We start from the raw sequence: 15288 nt of genomic DNA, 5'->3' as shown, positions 1-15288 counted from the left end.
TAACAGTTTTCTAACTCATTTATCGACAAAAAAATCCTTTTTAAACATAATACGGACATGATGGATAGGTGAGTAATATATTGTTGGAAGCAAATAAATAATAATTAAATGAGAATAAATATATTTATGGGCGTGTGATAATTAATTAATAGGTATAAAATGCAAATGAACAAGAAAGTAAAATTAGTTATAGAAAAAGATATGGAAAATAAAAAAGAGAAAATCACTTTGAAATGTATACTTATAAATATAAAATATATACATAATAAATTTAATTAAACGCTCATTTAAAGGTGAATATTCTTTTTTAAAGCAATTACCTATAGTCTTGTTATTTATACATCATCTTTGCATACATGAAACTCAAACTCAAGAGATGGAAACATCAAAGATTTATTTGGTTGTCGTAATGACTATCTTGTTCATTTCTCATGTTGTTAGTGATCGTCTAACAAGTTACGACATCAAAAGAACAGTTCCAACCGGTCCAAACCCAGAACAATCTCCTGATCCAGTTCCACCCATGGCAAGGTTAGTTGATTACAATTTTATTCATGTTATAAAAAGGCAAGTTCCTACAGGTCCAAACCAAGAACAATCACCGGATCCAGTTCCTCCTGTGGCAAGGTCAAATGATTACAATTTTATTCATGTTATAAAAAGGCAAGTTCCTACAGGTCCAAACGCAGAACAATCACCTGATCCAGTTCCTCCTGTGGCAAGGTCAAATGATTACAATTTTATTCATGCTATAAAAAGGCAAGTTCCTACAGGTCCAAACCAAGAACAATCACCTGATCCAGTTCCTCCTATGGCAAGGTCAAATGATTACAATTTTATTCATGTTATAAAAAGGCAAGTACCTACAGGTCCAAACGCAGAACAATCACCTGATCCAGTTCCTCCCGTGGCAAGGTCTAATGATTACAATTTTATTCATGCTATAAAAAGGCAGGTACCTACAGGTCCAAACGCGGAACAATCACCTGATCCAGTTCCTCCTGTGGCAAGGTCTAATGATTACAATTTTATTCATGCTATAAAAAGGCAGGTACCTACAGGTCCAAACTCCCAACAATCACCTGATCCGGTTCCTCCCATGGCAAGGTCAAATGATTACAATTTTATTCATGGTATAAAAAGACAAGTTCCTACAGGTCCAAATCCAGAACAATCACCTGACCCGGTTCCTCCGGTAGAGGCTTAGTTTTGTAATATATGTTGTTGATGTTATCTATATTTCAAAGCAATTTCTTTATGAAATGTATAAGTTAGTAAATTCCACTCGTAAGGTTTTCTTTGATATCATATAAAAGCTTGAAAAACCGTGAAAAGTTAAATTGAAAATAAGAAGAATATTGTTTGTTATCAAAATGCGTTTTTTTATCCATTGTCATTCCTTTTCCAATTATATATAGTAAGTATAAAGATCAAGATCACAATCCAAATCCATCTTACCGTAAAAAAATATATTCATTTTCTCTTAATTTTCATATTTAATTTTATATTTCTCCTCTAGTTGCATATATTATTTTTTTTCTTCCGAATCACATCATACATTAAGTCAATAGTATTTCTCAAACTTCAAGTTGTAAGTTATGTGCAAATATTTTCTTTTGGCAAAAGTGTTTTGCATTTCCACATTGGATGCAAGGGGTTATCATTGGAGAAAGAATGAGTTTTTAGCCAAGGATTTCAGCCATGCAGGTGGAGCAAAAAGCCATATTAGTCCCACACACAGCAAACCTATATAAAAGGACTTATGGGTTGAGTTTTTTTGGTTGGTTTCTATGGTTGAGAAATACATGTTAAACATATTTGGTGTGTTTCTTCTTATTTCCACTTTATCTTTTTCCCTTTGATTGATTGTGTGGACTTTTTTACACATATGGATCTATATCTGTTCTTGGTTGAATTAATTATTAATTACTTGGACTGTTTAGTTTATATGTCATTGATATTTGCTCCACTCTTGTTCTTATTGGTGTCGAACAAGGGTTAATTTTCACAACTAGTTGTGCCCAACGTGGAAAAATGAACAAATATTTCAAGTGAGTACCATGGATGTTAAAGAGGATATCGAAATTTTTTTATAATACGATGATTTCGGCTTTTGAAAAGTGAAGATGCAAGCAATTCTAATTCAACAAACAGTGTTAAAGTATTGAAGGGTGATGCTTTGACGCCATCAACCCAAAAAATGCCTCAAACAATTAGTAAAAAAAAGTCTTAATAGACAAGAAAAATTATTGAACCCAACAAAATAAAAAATAATCAAAACGACCCCAAAATGAGCTAAAAGGCTCATTCACCAACAAACATAGAGAATTTTGGAGTACAACATTTCTCTTGAAATTTAAGCCCTCCCCATGATCGTAGCACGACACGCTAAATATTGTCTTAACTGAAATAACATTTTAAAGTTAATAATTTTATATTTATTTATGCTTCTTTAAAGATTTAATTTGTATAGATTATATGACTGTAAATAAAAACGTTAGTATAGTATATATTTAATAAATAAAAGAGAAATATGATTCAAGTGTAAATTATTATGAGAGATATAGACAGATATAAATATTGTTTTTGAATACGTTATGGATTAAAAGAAATATTTTTTGAACACGATGGACCCGCTAATTGAAAGATAGTCTCAAATGCTTTTACAAAAATTGTGCTAATAAACATGTGTCTTCTAATCTAAACTCTATTTCAAATGATTTAGCACTCAACGTTGGAAGTTAGTAGTGTGTGTAAACTAACTAAAGTCAGACTTGATAATTATTTTCAAATTACATGAATTAGTATACGTTACTATCCAATTTAAAACTCAAGTTGGTATTTTCAATTCACATTTTATGTTACAACAATCTCCCACCAAAATTGCGTAAGATGCACGTCTTTAATGGCTACTGCGTAAATAATGCACAAGGATGAGAGATAATATTTATAGAAAAATAGTTAGAAAATATAAATGATAAAATCAAAGTCTCAAATGTATATTATATAGAATATAGATATAGTAAGAATCTGAAAAACTTAATTAATTGATATGGAATACGTAACAGGTTACTAACACATTTATCGAAAGAAAAATCCTTTTTGAACATAATATGGACATGATAGACATGTGAGTAATATATTGTTGGAAGCAAATAAATAATAATTAATGAGAATAAATGTATTTATTGGCAAATATTGGTGAGATAATATTCCTATGACTTTAATTAATTAATAGGTATAAAATTCAAATGAAAAAGAAATTAAAATTAGTTATAGAAAATCATATGGAAAATAAAAATGAGAAAATCATTTTGAAATGTATACTTATAAATATAAAATATATAAATATAAATATAAAATATATACATAATAAATTTAATTAAACGCTCATTTAAAGGTGAATATTCTTTTTTAAAGCAATTACCTATAGTCTTGTTATTTATACATCATCTTTGCATACATGAAACTCAAACTCAAGAGATGGAAACATCTAAGATTTATTTGGTTGTCGTAATGACTATCTTGTTCATTTCTCATGTTGTTAGTGATCGTCTAACAAGTTACGACATCAAAAGGCAAGTTCCTACAGGTCCAAACGCAGAACAATCACCGGATCCAGTTCCACCCATGGCAAGGTTAGTTGATTACAATTTTATTCATGTTATAAAAAGGCAAGTTCCTACAGGTCCAAACTCAGAACAATCACCGGATCCAGTTCCTCCTGTGGCAAGGTCAAATGATTACAATTTTATTCATGTTATAAAAAGGCAAGTTCCTACAGGTCCAAACGCAGAACAATCACCTGATCCAGTTCCTCCTATGGCAAGGTCAAATGATTACAATTTTCTTCATGCTATAAAAAGGCAAGTTCCTACAGGTCCAAACCAAGAACAATCACCTGATCCAGTTCCTCCTATGGCAAGGTCAAATGATTACAATTTTATTCATGTTATAAAAAGGCAAGTACCTACAGGTCCAAACGCAGAACAATCACCTGATCCAGTTCCTCCCGTGGCAAGGTCTAATGACTACAATTTTATTCATGCTATAAAAAGGCAAGTACCTACAGGTCCAAACGCAGAACAATCACCTGATCCAGTTCCTCCCGTGGCAAGGTCAAATGATTACAATTTTATTCATGGTATAAAAAGACAAGTTCCTACAGGTCCAAATTCAGAACAATCACCTGACCCGGTTCCTCCGATAGAGCCTTAGTTTTGTAATATATGTTGTTGATGTTATCTATGTTTCAAAGCAATTTATTTAAGAAATGTATAAGTGAGTAAATTCCACTCTTAAGGTTTTCTTAGATATCATGTAAAAGCTTGAAAAACCGTGAAAAGTTAAATTGAAAATAAGAAGAATATTCTTTGTTATCAAAAAGCTTTTTTTTATCGACTGTCATCCATTTTCCAATTATATATAGTAAGTATAAAGATCAAGATCACAATCCAAATTCATCTTACCGTAAAAAAATATATTCATTTTCTCTTAATTTTCATATTTAATTTTATATTTCTCCTCTAGTTGCATATATTATTTTTTTTCTTCCGAATCACATCATACATCAAGTCAATAGTATTTCTCAAACTTCAAGTTGTACCGATACGTACCCGATACAGGTACTTCACCATTTTAGGAGTACCCATACTACATAGATTTCAAGTGAGTACCATGGATGTTAAACAGGATATCGAAATTTTTTTATAATACGATGAATCCGGCTTGTGAAAAGTGAAGATGCAAGCAATTCTAATTCAACAAACAGTGTTAAAGTATTGAAGGTTGATGCTTTGACGCCATCAATCCAAAAAATGCCTCAAACAATTTGTAAAAAAAGTCTTAATAGACAAGAAAAATTATTGAACCCAACAAAATAAAAAATAATCAAAACGACACCAAAATGAGCTAAAAGGCTCATTCACCAACAAACATAGAGAATTTTGGAGTACAACCTTTCTCGTGAAATTTAAGCCCTACCCATGATCGTAGCACGACACGCTAAATATTGTCTTAACTGAAATAACATTTTAAAGTTAATAATTTTATATTTATTTATGCTTTTTTAAAGATTTAATTTGTATAGATTATATGACTGTAAATAAAAACGTTAGTATAGTATATATTTAATAAATAAAATGAGAAATATGATTCAAGTGTAAATTATTATGAGAGATATTGTAACAACCCAACTTTAATTATTATCAATAGTGTTAATTAGGACATTAGTAATTAAGTCATAGATACATTACTTTGGAGTATTAGCATTCCCATTGTACTCCTAATGTCCATAAAACCTTATTGATGAGCACGAATTATACATAAATAAGCTAACCCTTCCCCATTGTTTATTATGTAAAATTTAGATTAGGTGTTTGGTGAAGTTACTTAAACCCAAAGCTCATTAATGCGATAAAATTATGTTTAAGAACTGCAAGTTATGTCAATGATGAATTGGATTGTAGGTGTTGATTTTACAATTGGTTGGATCATGGAGTCTTAGTAGTCTTATCCCACGCCTACTTATTTTTCCAGACAACATGTTAAGCGCGAAGCATCGTGGCTGAGGATCATGGAGTTCAAGTTTTGTTACAAGAATTATCTTATTTATTATTGCAGTTGTTAGCTCAATTACAAATCCCTTTCATGGATTTATGTAATCCTAACCATGTATTTGGACTTTATGCAATGTAATTTTATTGTATCCTGATTCCGTCATGTATACTTCTATCGATATTCTAGACAATCGTTATGGGGTATATATATATATATATATATATATATATATATATATATATATATATATATATATATATATATATATATATATATATATATATATATATATATATATGTATGTATGTATGTATATTGTTTTTGTGTTTTTGAATACGTTATGGATTAAAAGAAATATTTTTTGAACACGATGGACCCGCTAACTGAAAGATAGTCTCAAATGCTTCTAAAAAAATTGTGCTTATAAACATGTGTCTTCTGATCTAAACTCTATTTCAAAGGATTTAGCACTCAGCGTTGGAAACTAAATAGTGTGTGTAAACTAACTAAAGTCAGAGTTGATGATTATTATCAAATAACACGCACTAGTATACGCTACTATCTAATTTAAAATTCAAGTTTGTATTTTCAATTCACAAACACTAGTATATTCTATGTTACAACAATCTCCCACCCGAATTTAGTAGAAAAATTCCAAAATTGCGTAAGATGCACGTCTTTAATGGCTATTGCGTAAAAAATGCACAAGAGATGAGAGATAATATTTATAGAAAAATAGTTAGAAAATATAAATGATAAAATCAAACTATCAAATGTATATTATATAGAATATAGATATAGTAAGAATCTGAAAAACTTAATTAATTGATATAAGCAGTCCCAAATGCATATTTTACAGATATGGAAAGCAACAGGTTACTAACACATTTATCGACAGAAAAATCCTTTTTGAACATAATATGGACATGATGGATAGGTGAGTAATATATTGTTGGAACCAAATAAATAGTAATTATATGAGAATAAATATATTTATGGACAAATATTGGTGTGATAATATTCCTATGACTTTAATTAATTAATAGGTATAAAATGCAAATGAATAAGTAAAATTAGTTATAGAAAAACATATGGAAAATAAAAATGAGAAAATCACTTTGAAATGTATACTTATAAATATAAAATATATAAAAATAAAATATATACATAACAAATTTAATTAAACGCTCATTTAAAGGTGAAAATTCTTTTTTAAAGTAATTATCTATAGTCTTGTTATTTATACATCATCTTCGCATACATGAAACTCAAACTCAATGGAAACATTTAAGATTTATTTGGTTGTCGCAATGACTATCTTGTTCATTTCTCATGTTTTTAGTGATCGTCTAAAAAGTAATGACATCAAAAGAACAATTCCTACCGGTCCAAACCCAAAACAATCTCCTGATCTAGTTCCACTCGTGGCAAGGCTAGTTGATTACATTTTCGTTCGTTGAATCAAAAGGGATGTCCCTACAGGTCCGAACCGAGAACAATCATCTGATCCAGTTCCTCCCATAGCAAGTCAAATGATTACAATTTTATTCATGTTACAAAAAGGCAAGTTCCTACAGGTCCAAACCTAGAACAATCACCTGATCCTGTTCCTCCCGTGGCAAGGTCTAATGATTACAATTTTATTCATGGTATAAAAAGGCAAGTTCCTACCGGTCCAAATCCAAAACAATCACCAGATCCAGTTCCTCCTGTGGCAAGGTCAAATGATGACAATTTTATTCATGTTATAAAAAGGCAAGTTCCTACAGGTCCAAACAAAAAACAATCACCTGATCCAGTTCCTCCCATGACAAGGTCTAATGATTACAATTTTATTCATGGTATAAAAATGCAAGTCCCTACAGGTCCGAACCGAGAACAATCACCTGATCCGGTTCCTCCAGTGAAGCCTTAGTTTTGTAATATATATTGTTAATGTTATCTATTTTAAAGCAATTTCTTTAAGAAATGTATAAGTTAGTAAATTCTTATTTTTCTCATAAGTTTTTCTTGCATATCATGTAAAAGCTTGAAAAACCGTAAAAAGATAAATTGAAAATAAGAAGAATATTGTTTGTTATCGAAAAGCGTCTTTTTTATCCAAAGTCATTCTTTTACCAATTATATAAAGAAAGTCTAAAGATCAAGATCACAATCCAAATCCATCTTACCGAAAAAAAATTATAGAAAATTACTTATTGAAGGTGTGAAAACACAAGAGGGGGAGGGTTGAATTGTGTTTTGGTAAGTTAAAAACTTTTTCAACTTAACACACAAGTTCTTAGCAGCGGATAAACAAGAACGATCACAGTGCAAGTAAAGAGATAAAGAGAAACAACACACAGAGAATTTATATTGGTTCCTCTCACAAAACGAGAGTAGTCCAGTCCTCTTGCACTTCCAAGAAATTTCACTATAATCACACAAGATTACAATTGCTCAAGCACTTAGCAAGAGACTTCACCACAATGCTCAAGCACACAGCAAGAGACTTCTCAATCTTAATAAAGTAAATAAAGTTTGTAAGATTAATACAATTCTCTAAAGAACCTTAAAGAATAAATACAGTGAGTACACAAAGACTTCAAAGTATTTTGGCTAAGAGTAAGATTATCAGTTCAGAGGTTGAGAGCTTGTATTAGCGAATGAAGAATTGTTCGTGCGTGTGTTGTTGTTGCAATTCACTTCTTCTATTATATAATACTGTAAAAAGAGTCGTTACAACAGACCGTTGATGAAGATAACATTTTGTCTTCATGTATCTGTCTTGATGCAGTTTGGATGTTACTAAAACTAAACAAGAGTTTCAGTAACTTTGACCAGGTGCAGAGAAGACTTTCCTTATTAAGCTAAGAAGCCAGACAAGTCACGTTCTCCCTTAAGGACAGACAAAATGTAAGAAGCTGTTCTGATCAAGGTTGAAGGGTCATTTTCTTCATTGGTAAAAGAGTTGACCTTCAAATACGAATCTTCACACAACCCAAGATATACATCAGAGTTTGATTAACTTCAAACTTTAACAAGTCCTGATGTCTTCATCCTCTGATGCACATAACTTCTGAAGATCCTTATCCTCTTAATTCCTGAGAAACTCTGAGAATTAACTTCTGAGCTTTCTTTAGAGCTTGCCTGTATATAAGTTCTGCACACTTAAAATAAATTTTTAGTATCTCCAATTGTACATTTAATACTTTGTTATCATCAAAACCTTAATGGATTTAGGGGCAACAATTTTAAATCAATTTTGTTCCAACACTTATGTTAGGTTACTCGTGCGTCTTACGCGTGTTCCATTTTACCCTTCCGCTAGTTAAGTAGCAGACGTTATAAAAATGAAAAATTTTGACGAAAAAACACCCTGCCAAGATTTTTATAACGTTCGTTACTTAAGTAGCGGACAAAATCCTCTACTTAAGTAGCGGACGTTGTAAAAATCTTGGCAGGGTGTTTTTATAATGTCCGCTACTTAAGTAGCGGACGTTATAAAAATGAGATTTTTGAGGAAAAAATGTCCTCCTATGTAGAATCCGCTACTTAAGTAGCGGACAGAGATATATTGGTAAATTCGTAGGGCGCGCCCCCAAATCAGTAAGGTGGCAAAAGTAAGTCTCAAAAATATATTCATTTTCTCTTAATTTGCTTTTTGGCATGTGTTTTGCATTTCCGTCTGACTTGTGGGTATTGGATGCAAGGGTTATCATAGGAGAAAAAAATGAGTTTTGAGCCAAAGAATTCAGCCATGCAGGTGGAGCAAAAAGCCATATTAGTCACACAACAAACCTATATAAAAGGGCTAAGGGTTGAGCTTTTTTGGTTGGATTCTACGGTTGAAAAACACATGTTAAACTTCTTGAGTAGCTAGGAATCATTGGAGGAAGGGTCAAATAGAGCTGCTATCTCCCCATACGCAGGTCAAATTAGGCTAAACTAGGTAAAATAATCTTGGTATGTTTCTTCTTTTTTCCTCTTTATCTTTTCTTTGGATTGATTGTGTGGATGAAGAAAATCTAGAATCTGATTATGAAGGAAAATCCAATAATCTAGAAGGAAGTGATGTCTATATAAAGAAAATCTAGAATCTGTTTGCATACAATTTTTTTTAATCAACCAAAGAACCAAATTATTATTAAAAAAAAAATTCTATTTCAGCACAAGAAGTGCACAAAACAGAAGCAAAGGTATCAAAATACAACAAAATGCCCAATTTCTTTATTCTTATGTTGATAACTTGATGCTCGTGGTTTCATTTATGCCAGGAGCAGGTTGTCTCCCGTGAGAATTTCACTTAATGGTATCAAGTGGGGATCTCAGCCTTTAAAATTTGTTTTTAATTGAATCATCGGCAAACAAAAAAAATGGTTAGGATTTCAATAGAGAAAAATTTCATGGGAGACAATCTGTTCCCATTTATGCATATTTCTTCTGTAATCAGAATAACTTACCTAATTACAGTTTTAAATTATTTTTCCATGAGTTTGGTGCATGTCCCCATGTTTTCTTTGTATTCTTTTTCCAATAATATTCAGTTGTGTCGTAATAGTTAGAGTGCAAACATAGTTGAGATGTTTTCTTATGTACAGCGATGTTTTTTGCACATCTCTATGCTTTTATAAATAAATATATAAAGGAGTATCTAACCCAATTCAAAGCATGCAAATTTCACACCTTTCCTCGATAGGTAAATTTATGAGAAACATGAATAATTTCAGCTATCAGAATATAATAACTATATATGCCTTCAGGTACGTATGTGAGAGCTGCAAGTACAAAATACATATACCAATGAACAAGAGAAAAAATACATGTAAGAAAAGAATATATAAGATTGTGTTGAACGGGTAAATTAATTGTGTTTAAACTGAAACAAGTTACCTGAATACCCATCATAAAAGATACAACAAATACATACAGTATAGTATGCGAAACCGAGATGATATAAGTGCCTCATTCTGATATCCAATGTCCAGAACAAACAAAAGGTAAGTCAAGGAAACTGAATTCTTAACTTGTGATCATATCAAAAGTTCGGTCCTGTCCCAAACATTTTGTAATGGCCTCGTTAGCCTTTTGTGGTTCAGTCCTTTCTTCTCTTTTCTTCTTCTCCCTGAAGCAAAAGATCATTCGAAATAATCAAAATCTAATTGCATAAACAAGCAAGTTATACTCATAACATGTAGAATATTTAGGTTCAGAAATCTAAAGACTTCGATTTCTAAAAAGACAAGGTGCGCGCGTGAGTGCAAGCTGACAGAAGCAATATCGAACAGATCATATATTGAATTGGTATCAGCCCTAAAATAAGCTGACTATAATACCTCAAGTTAAAATTTCGATTAAATGCAATAGTTCTCAAATGCAAGTTCTATGTATATTACTAGTACGTTTATTATATTATCTTTTCTAAAAACATTATTTAGAATTGAATGCTTTTCCTAAACCCTAAGCTGAAGAACTTAGGACCCATTTACGTTGTGAAAACATTTTCTATTTTCATTTGCTAAAATTTGTGTTAGTTTCACTTGTTAACAAGGAGAAAAGAGACACTTGAAGTGAACAATTGTCTTGCATTTCCAGAAACAATAAAAATGTCAAAAAAGCTATTTTAATTATTTCTTGAAATACATCATTCCTAGCTATCATTTTATCTTCTCTCCATCAAAATGACTCACTTCATAAGTCTTTCATCTAGTTAAAATGACAAAATTTTAAAAAATGAAAACAAAAAATGTTTTTAGAAAGTAAACGGGCCCTTTGTAAATAAATAACCACTTCCATTTTCAATTAGAAGTCGATACAAACATTCTTAGTAAGTTGTTGGGAAGTTTGTGATCTCATTTTTATAAAAAAAAGGAAAATTAGAATATAGATTCAATTTTGACTAAATGTGTGTATAAGAACAATAAATGTCATAAATTTACATTCAAAGAATATACTACTATATCATAGGCAAAAACCCAATAGAAGTGAGAAAAACTTGATAGCATAGCAACGTTTTACCTGTCAATATATTCTTTCAGCAGCTCTTTAGCTTGAACCAACTTGGAAAGCAGATTGCGATACACGTCCAAGTCTCGATCCACACTTCTTTTGTTGACATTCAAAGATGCACAAAGCTGTCGGATAGACACAAGAGGTTATTTGATAAAAAAAAATTATTAGTGGTAGCATATAGATACTTTCACAATCTTAACATTCAGAGAATCTTATGCAATGCCATAGTCATATCATCTGTATGCTCAATATTACTAGTTTTATCCGCAATTTTTGTGCCACGTCCTAAATGTTTATTACAGTTGAATGGATCATTTTCCTTCCAAGTTATTGAATAATGCAATGATTTTAGCAGAAGTAAATTAGTAAAATCAATTTTCTGTATTAAATAAAGGAAATGATGAAAATAACCCCACTAACAGAGCCTGAAATTGGTGGAAGAAAAATCAAGATACAAAGCCATTGAATCGTTTCAGCTAATCCAAATAAGGATGGAATAGGACATTTAAATAAGTTAACTGTCTAGAATGATTAGTTTTCTAGAACTGATCTACAGAGCTGGACTTGATAGATTAAACTTTAAATTGTAAAAACGAAATATATACTACCTCCGTTCCACAATTAGTTTCCTTTAGCAAAGATAATTTGTTTCAAAATGAATGTTATTTCCACTTTTCAATGTATAATTAATTAATTAATTTCTTTCAATTGTGCCCTCTAATAAATACTATGTTGACTACTCCTAAAACATTATATTCCAAATTGCATATATGATGGTGGGAAACACACCAATAGTTTATAAGGTTAGTTTAGTAAAAGTGTCATGTCTTTTGACAACTTTATTGCATTTACTAATCCGTGTATAAAATCCTTGAACGACACTCATTTTGAAACGGAGAGAGTAATAAAATGAGTTGGGATCAATCAATATATCATGACGATTTATATGAATTAGGTAACCTTTTCCAAAATTGTTGGTTCCATTGCATTTGCCAACTCAAGAAGACGAAAAAGTCCTACTGCAAAGAAACGACTATAACTGAAATCGCCCTTTCCACCTGCTCTTTCTGCTATATCCTTTAGAAACCCCTCAACTTCTCCTTCTCGGGATGAAAACTCAATCAAGGAAGTTGAATTTTGAACACGAGCCCAATCTTCCAACTTCTGTGCATCTACTCTGCAGAGGGAAATAATAAAGAGATCATTTGATCTAAGTCAAAGAATTCATAAGTGCAATTTAACAAAATCTAGGTTATAAGTTTTAACATAAAAATCCTCAAACAATGCTACATGGTAAACTGATTTGGAGTAGAAAACATTGAGTTTTGAACATTTTGAGTAGAAAACATAAAAAAAAATAAAAAAAAATAAAAAAATAAAAACACAAAGACATATAAACACTCATTCTAACCTGTATTGGTCTGGATCTTCCTTCAATGCGTTAATGTATGCTTTGAAGATGGCATCGCTGTCCTCATCAATAGGATACCCTTCCATGAGTTGGTCATATACAGTGACAAAGCCAAGAGCAAATACAGGATCATAACGGTATGACTTCTTGTATCTCATCAGATGTTGCTGGACAATGAGCTCCTGCAGCACGGAATTGTAGATACTAGGTATTGGTCGACTATATGCCTTGAGAAAATTTAACTTTGTCTCAGAAACAGTTGGAGGGTCTGCAGATCAAGTATGTAGACATCCCATGACTAACTATTGATAACAAGGTTTATTTTCTATTTTTATTTCTTTTCCCTTTTGGTCTATGAAGCACAGACATAGACACGGACAACGGACACCACAGACACTAACATGTCGACACCGATAATAATTTGAGAAAATGACATAATTCAATGTAATCATAAGTATCGATGTCGTGTCAGTGTCGGACATGGGGACACGCCTAATCTGAGGAGTGTCCATGCTTCATAGCTTTTGGCAGTACAAATTTGCATTATTGAAGGAAAGGAACCAACATTTGAATTATTCAAAACATTTGACATAGTATGATCATGATATGAATCCATGTGTCTAATAGGAGATGCTTGCTTATAGAATAAAACTGTAGAATAAAGTTAAGGGTCATGCTAAACAGTGCCCCGAGGCACTAGTTAAGCATACTAAAAAAAGGAAACAAATGACAAAATTAATGACGAGAGAGGATAACTTTTTACATCAGGCATTGAATGCACAATTTACAAGATAAAATTTCCATTTTGATATCCTTAACCGGTGTCCCGGGGCACTGTTTAGCATTTTCTTAAGTTAATGCTTGAATGAAAGCAAAGAAATTCAGATCAAAATTTACACAAAAATCTCTCAGGGACACACACAAGGTGGCATCAAAACAATAAATTTCCGGGTCAAATAATACATTGCTCACACTTTACATAATCCCACAAGCAATTACATCATTGATTATAGTAAAATTGTAGAACAAGGTTCAAACATCAAAATTTTGCAACATAATGTGTAAACTAGAAAGCCACATTAGTTGGATTTTTTATTCAAACCAATTATCAAACACATTATCCGCATAAAATAAATTTCATCTAATCAATCAAGTTAAAATACTAAATCATTAAATCACACCAAAATCCAACCCTTAGACTCTAAATTCCTAATTTTTAATCCATAAACTTACCAAATTTCACATCCATACACTTCAATTCTAAACTGAAAAAAAGTTATGAACTTATTGAAAGTTATTGCTTTTATTTCCAAACCTGAAACAGAAGAGGAACACCGAACAACCATTTTGGAAATGGAATTGGAAGTTCGAACTCCAACATAGTTTGACGATAAGCTAAAACGGAAGCGAACGGTATCTGAATCGGAACTAAGGAAGCGAGTGGAAGAAAAGGTTAGTTGTTTGTTTTGAGAAGATTGAGTGAGTGTTGAGAAGGAGAATGAAGAAGTTACGGTGGCCATCGGAAAAGAGAGAGTGGTGGCCGGAGTTAGAAATTTTCCGGCATGGGATGAGATTTTCGGAGAAGAATGAATGAATAAATATTCAGAGGAAAATGAGTGTGAGTGATGTTGTCGTAAGGAAAGTGAGGGTTCTGTGGATTACATGGAAAAATAAAATCATAAGCTTATCCATTAAGTGTGATATTGAAATTCTTGTGAATTTTTTCCAGGGGCCAATGGTATTGTGACATGTGGAATATCTAATAATAATTTACTAATAATTAAACTTCTTTTTAGGTTAAAAAATAGTTTATTTATGGACAAGGTGGAAAATATTATGAAAAGCACAAACAAAAGTATGATTTAAATTCAGATGAATACTACGTCCAACCTAGTAATGTTGATATTTGATTTATAATCAAAGATTTATGGACAAAAAAAAAATATTCGTCTTAAATAAATTTATTTTAAATAAATTCGGTCTAAATTTTTTTTATAATTTAAGGACAAATTAGAATCTTCAAAATGATCCAAATGATCCAATTATGATCCGTTAGAGCATCCACAATGGAGCTACTCATTTTTTAGTACTTAAATGGTCCCACATGTACATATCATTCATTTATAATTTTTTTAATAATAGTACATAATAAGTACTCAATCCCTCCAACCCAAAACTTCTTCAAAAGTTCTAAATTGGTACCACTAGTAGCACATCTATCCAATAACTCAACATCAATTTAAATAGGTCCCACAAAAATTAATTAGGTACTATGTCTTATTATAAAACTAGTACCTATTAGATACAATTTTATTTTTTTGCTCCAA

General features: G+C 31.4%; 2 protein-coding genes across 2 annotated transcripts; one reads left to right on the top strand and one right to left on the bottom strand.

The window, feature by feature from the left end:
* Positions 1-409: 409 nt before the first annotated feature.
* LOC123922131 (pollen-specific leucine-rich repeat extensin-like protein 1) lies at positions 410-1207 on the top strand. Its single transcript, XM_045974876.1, has one exon. It carries the CDS (start codon positions 410-412, stop codon positions 1205-1207), a length of 798 nt encoding a protein of 265 aa, XP_045830832.1.
* A 9129-nt stretch (positions 1208-10336) lies between these two features.
* LOC123921146 (protein THYLAKOID FORMATION1, chloroplastic-like) lies at positions 10337-14850 on the bottom strand. The gene is made up of 5 exons (XM_045973561.1): positions 14277-14850; positions 12962-13229; positions 12511-12727; positions 11557-11672; positions 10337-10663 (listed from the first exon to the last, which is right to left on the bottom strand). The coding sequence occupies exons 1-5, from the start codon at positions 14479-14481 to the stop codon at positions 10561-10563; spliced, it is 909 nt and encodes a 302-aa protein (XP_045829517.1). The 5' UTR covers positions 14482-14850; the 3' UTR covers positions 10337-10560.
* Between the last annotated feature and the right edge of the window lie 438 nt (positions 14851-15288).

The sequence above is a fragment of the Trifolium pratense genome, linkage group LG4 (genome assembly GCF_020283565.1).
Source record: "Trifolium pratense cultivar HEN17-A07 linkage group LG4, ARS_RC_1.1, whole genome shotgun sequence".
Lineage (NCBI taxonomy): Eukaryota > Viridiplantae > Streptophyta > Magnoliopsida > Fabales > Fabaceae > Trifolium > Trifolium pratense.
The sequence above is the reverse complement of the archived record's forward strand: the minus strand, read 5'-3'. Positions and strand labels throughout refer to the sequence as shown.

Excerpts from the sequence above, each read along its gene's own strand:
- LOC123921146 (XM_045973561.1), bottom strand. The coding sequence starts at position 14,481 with ATGGCCACCGTAACTTCTTCATTCTCCTTCTCAACACTCACTCAATCT. Across the intron at positions 13,230-14,276 it reads GTGTTCCTCTTCTGTTTCAG|ACCCTCCAACTGTTTCTGAG; the intron begins GTTTGGAAATAA and ends CTTGATCTGCAG. Across the intron at positions 10,664-11,556 it reads CTGAAAGAATATATTGACAG|GGAGAAGAAGAAAAGAGAAG; the intron begins GTAAAACGTTGC and ends CTTTTGCTTCAG.
- LOC123922131 (XM_045974876.1), top strand. The coding sequence starts at position 410 with ATGACTATCTTGTTCATTTCTCATGTTGTTAGTGATCGTCTAACAAGT.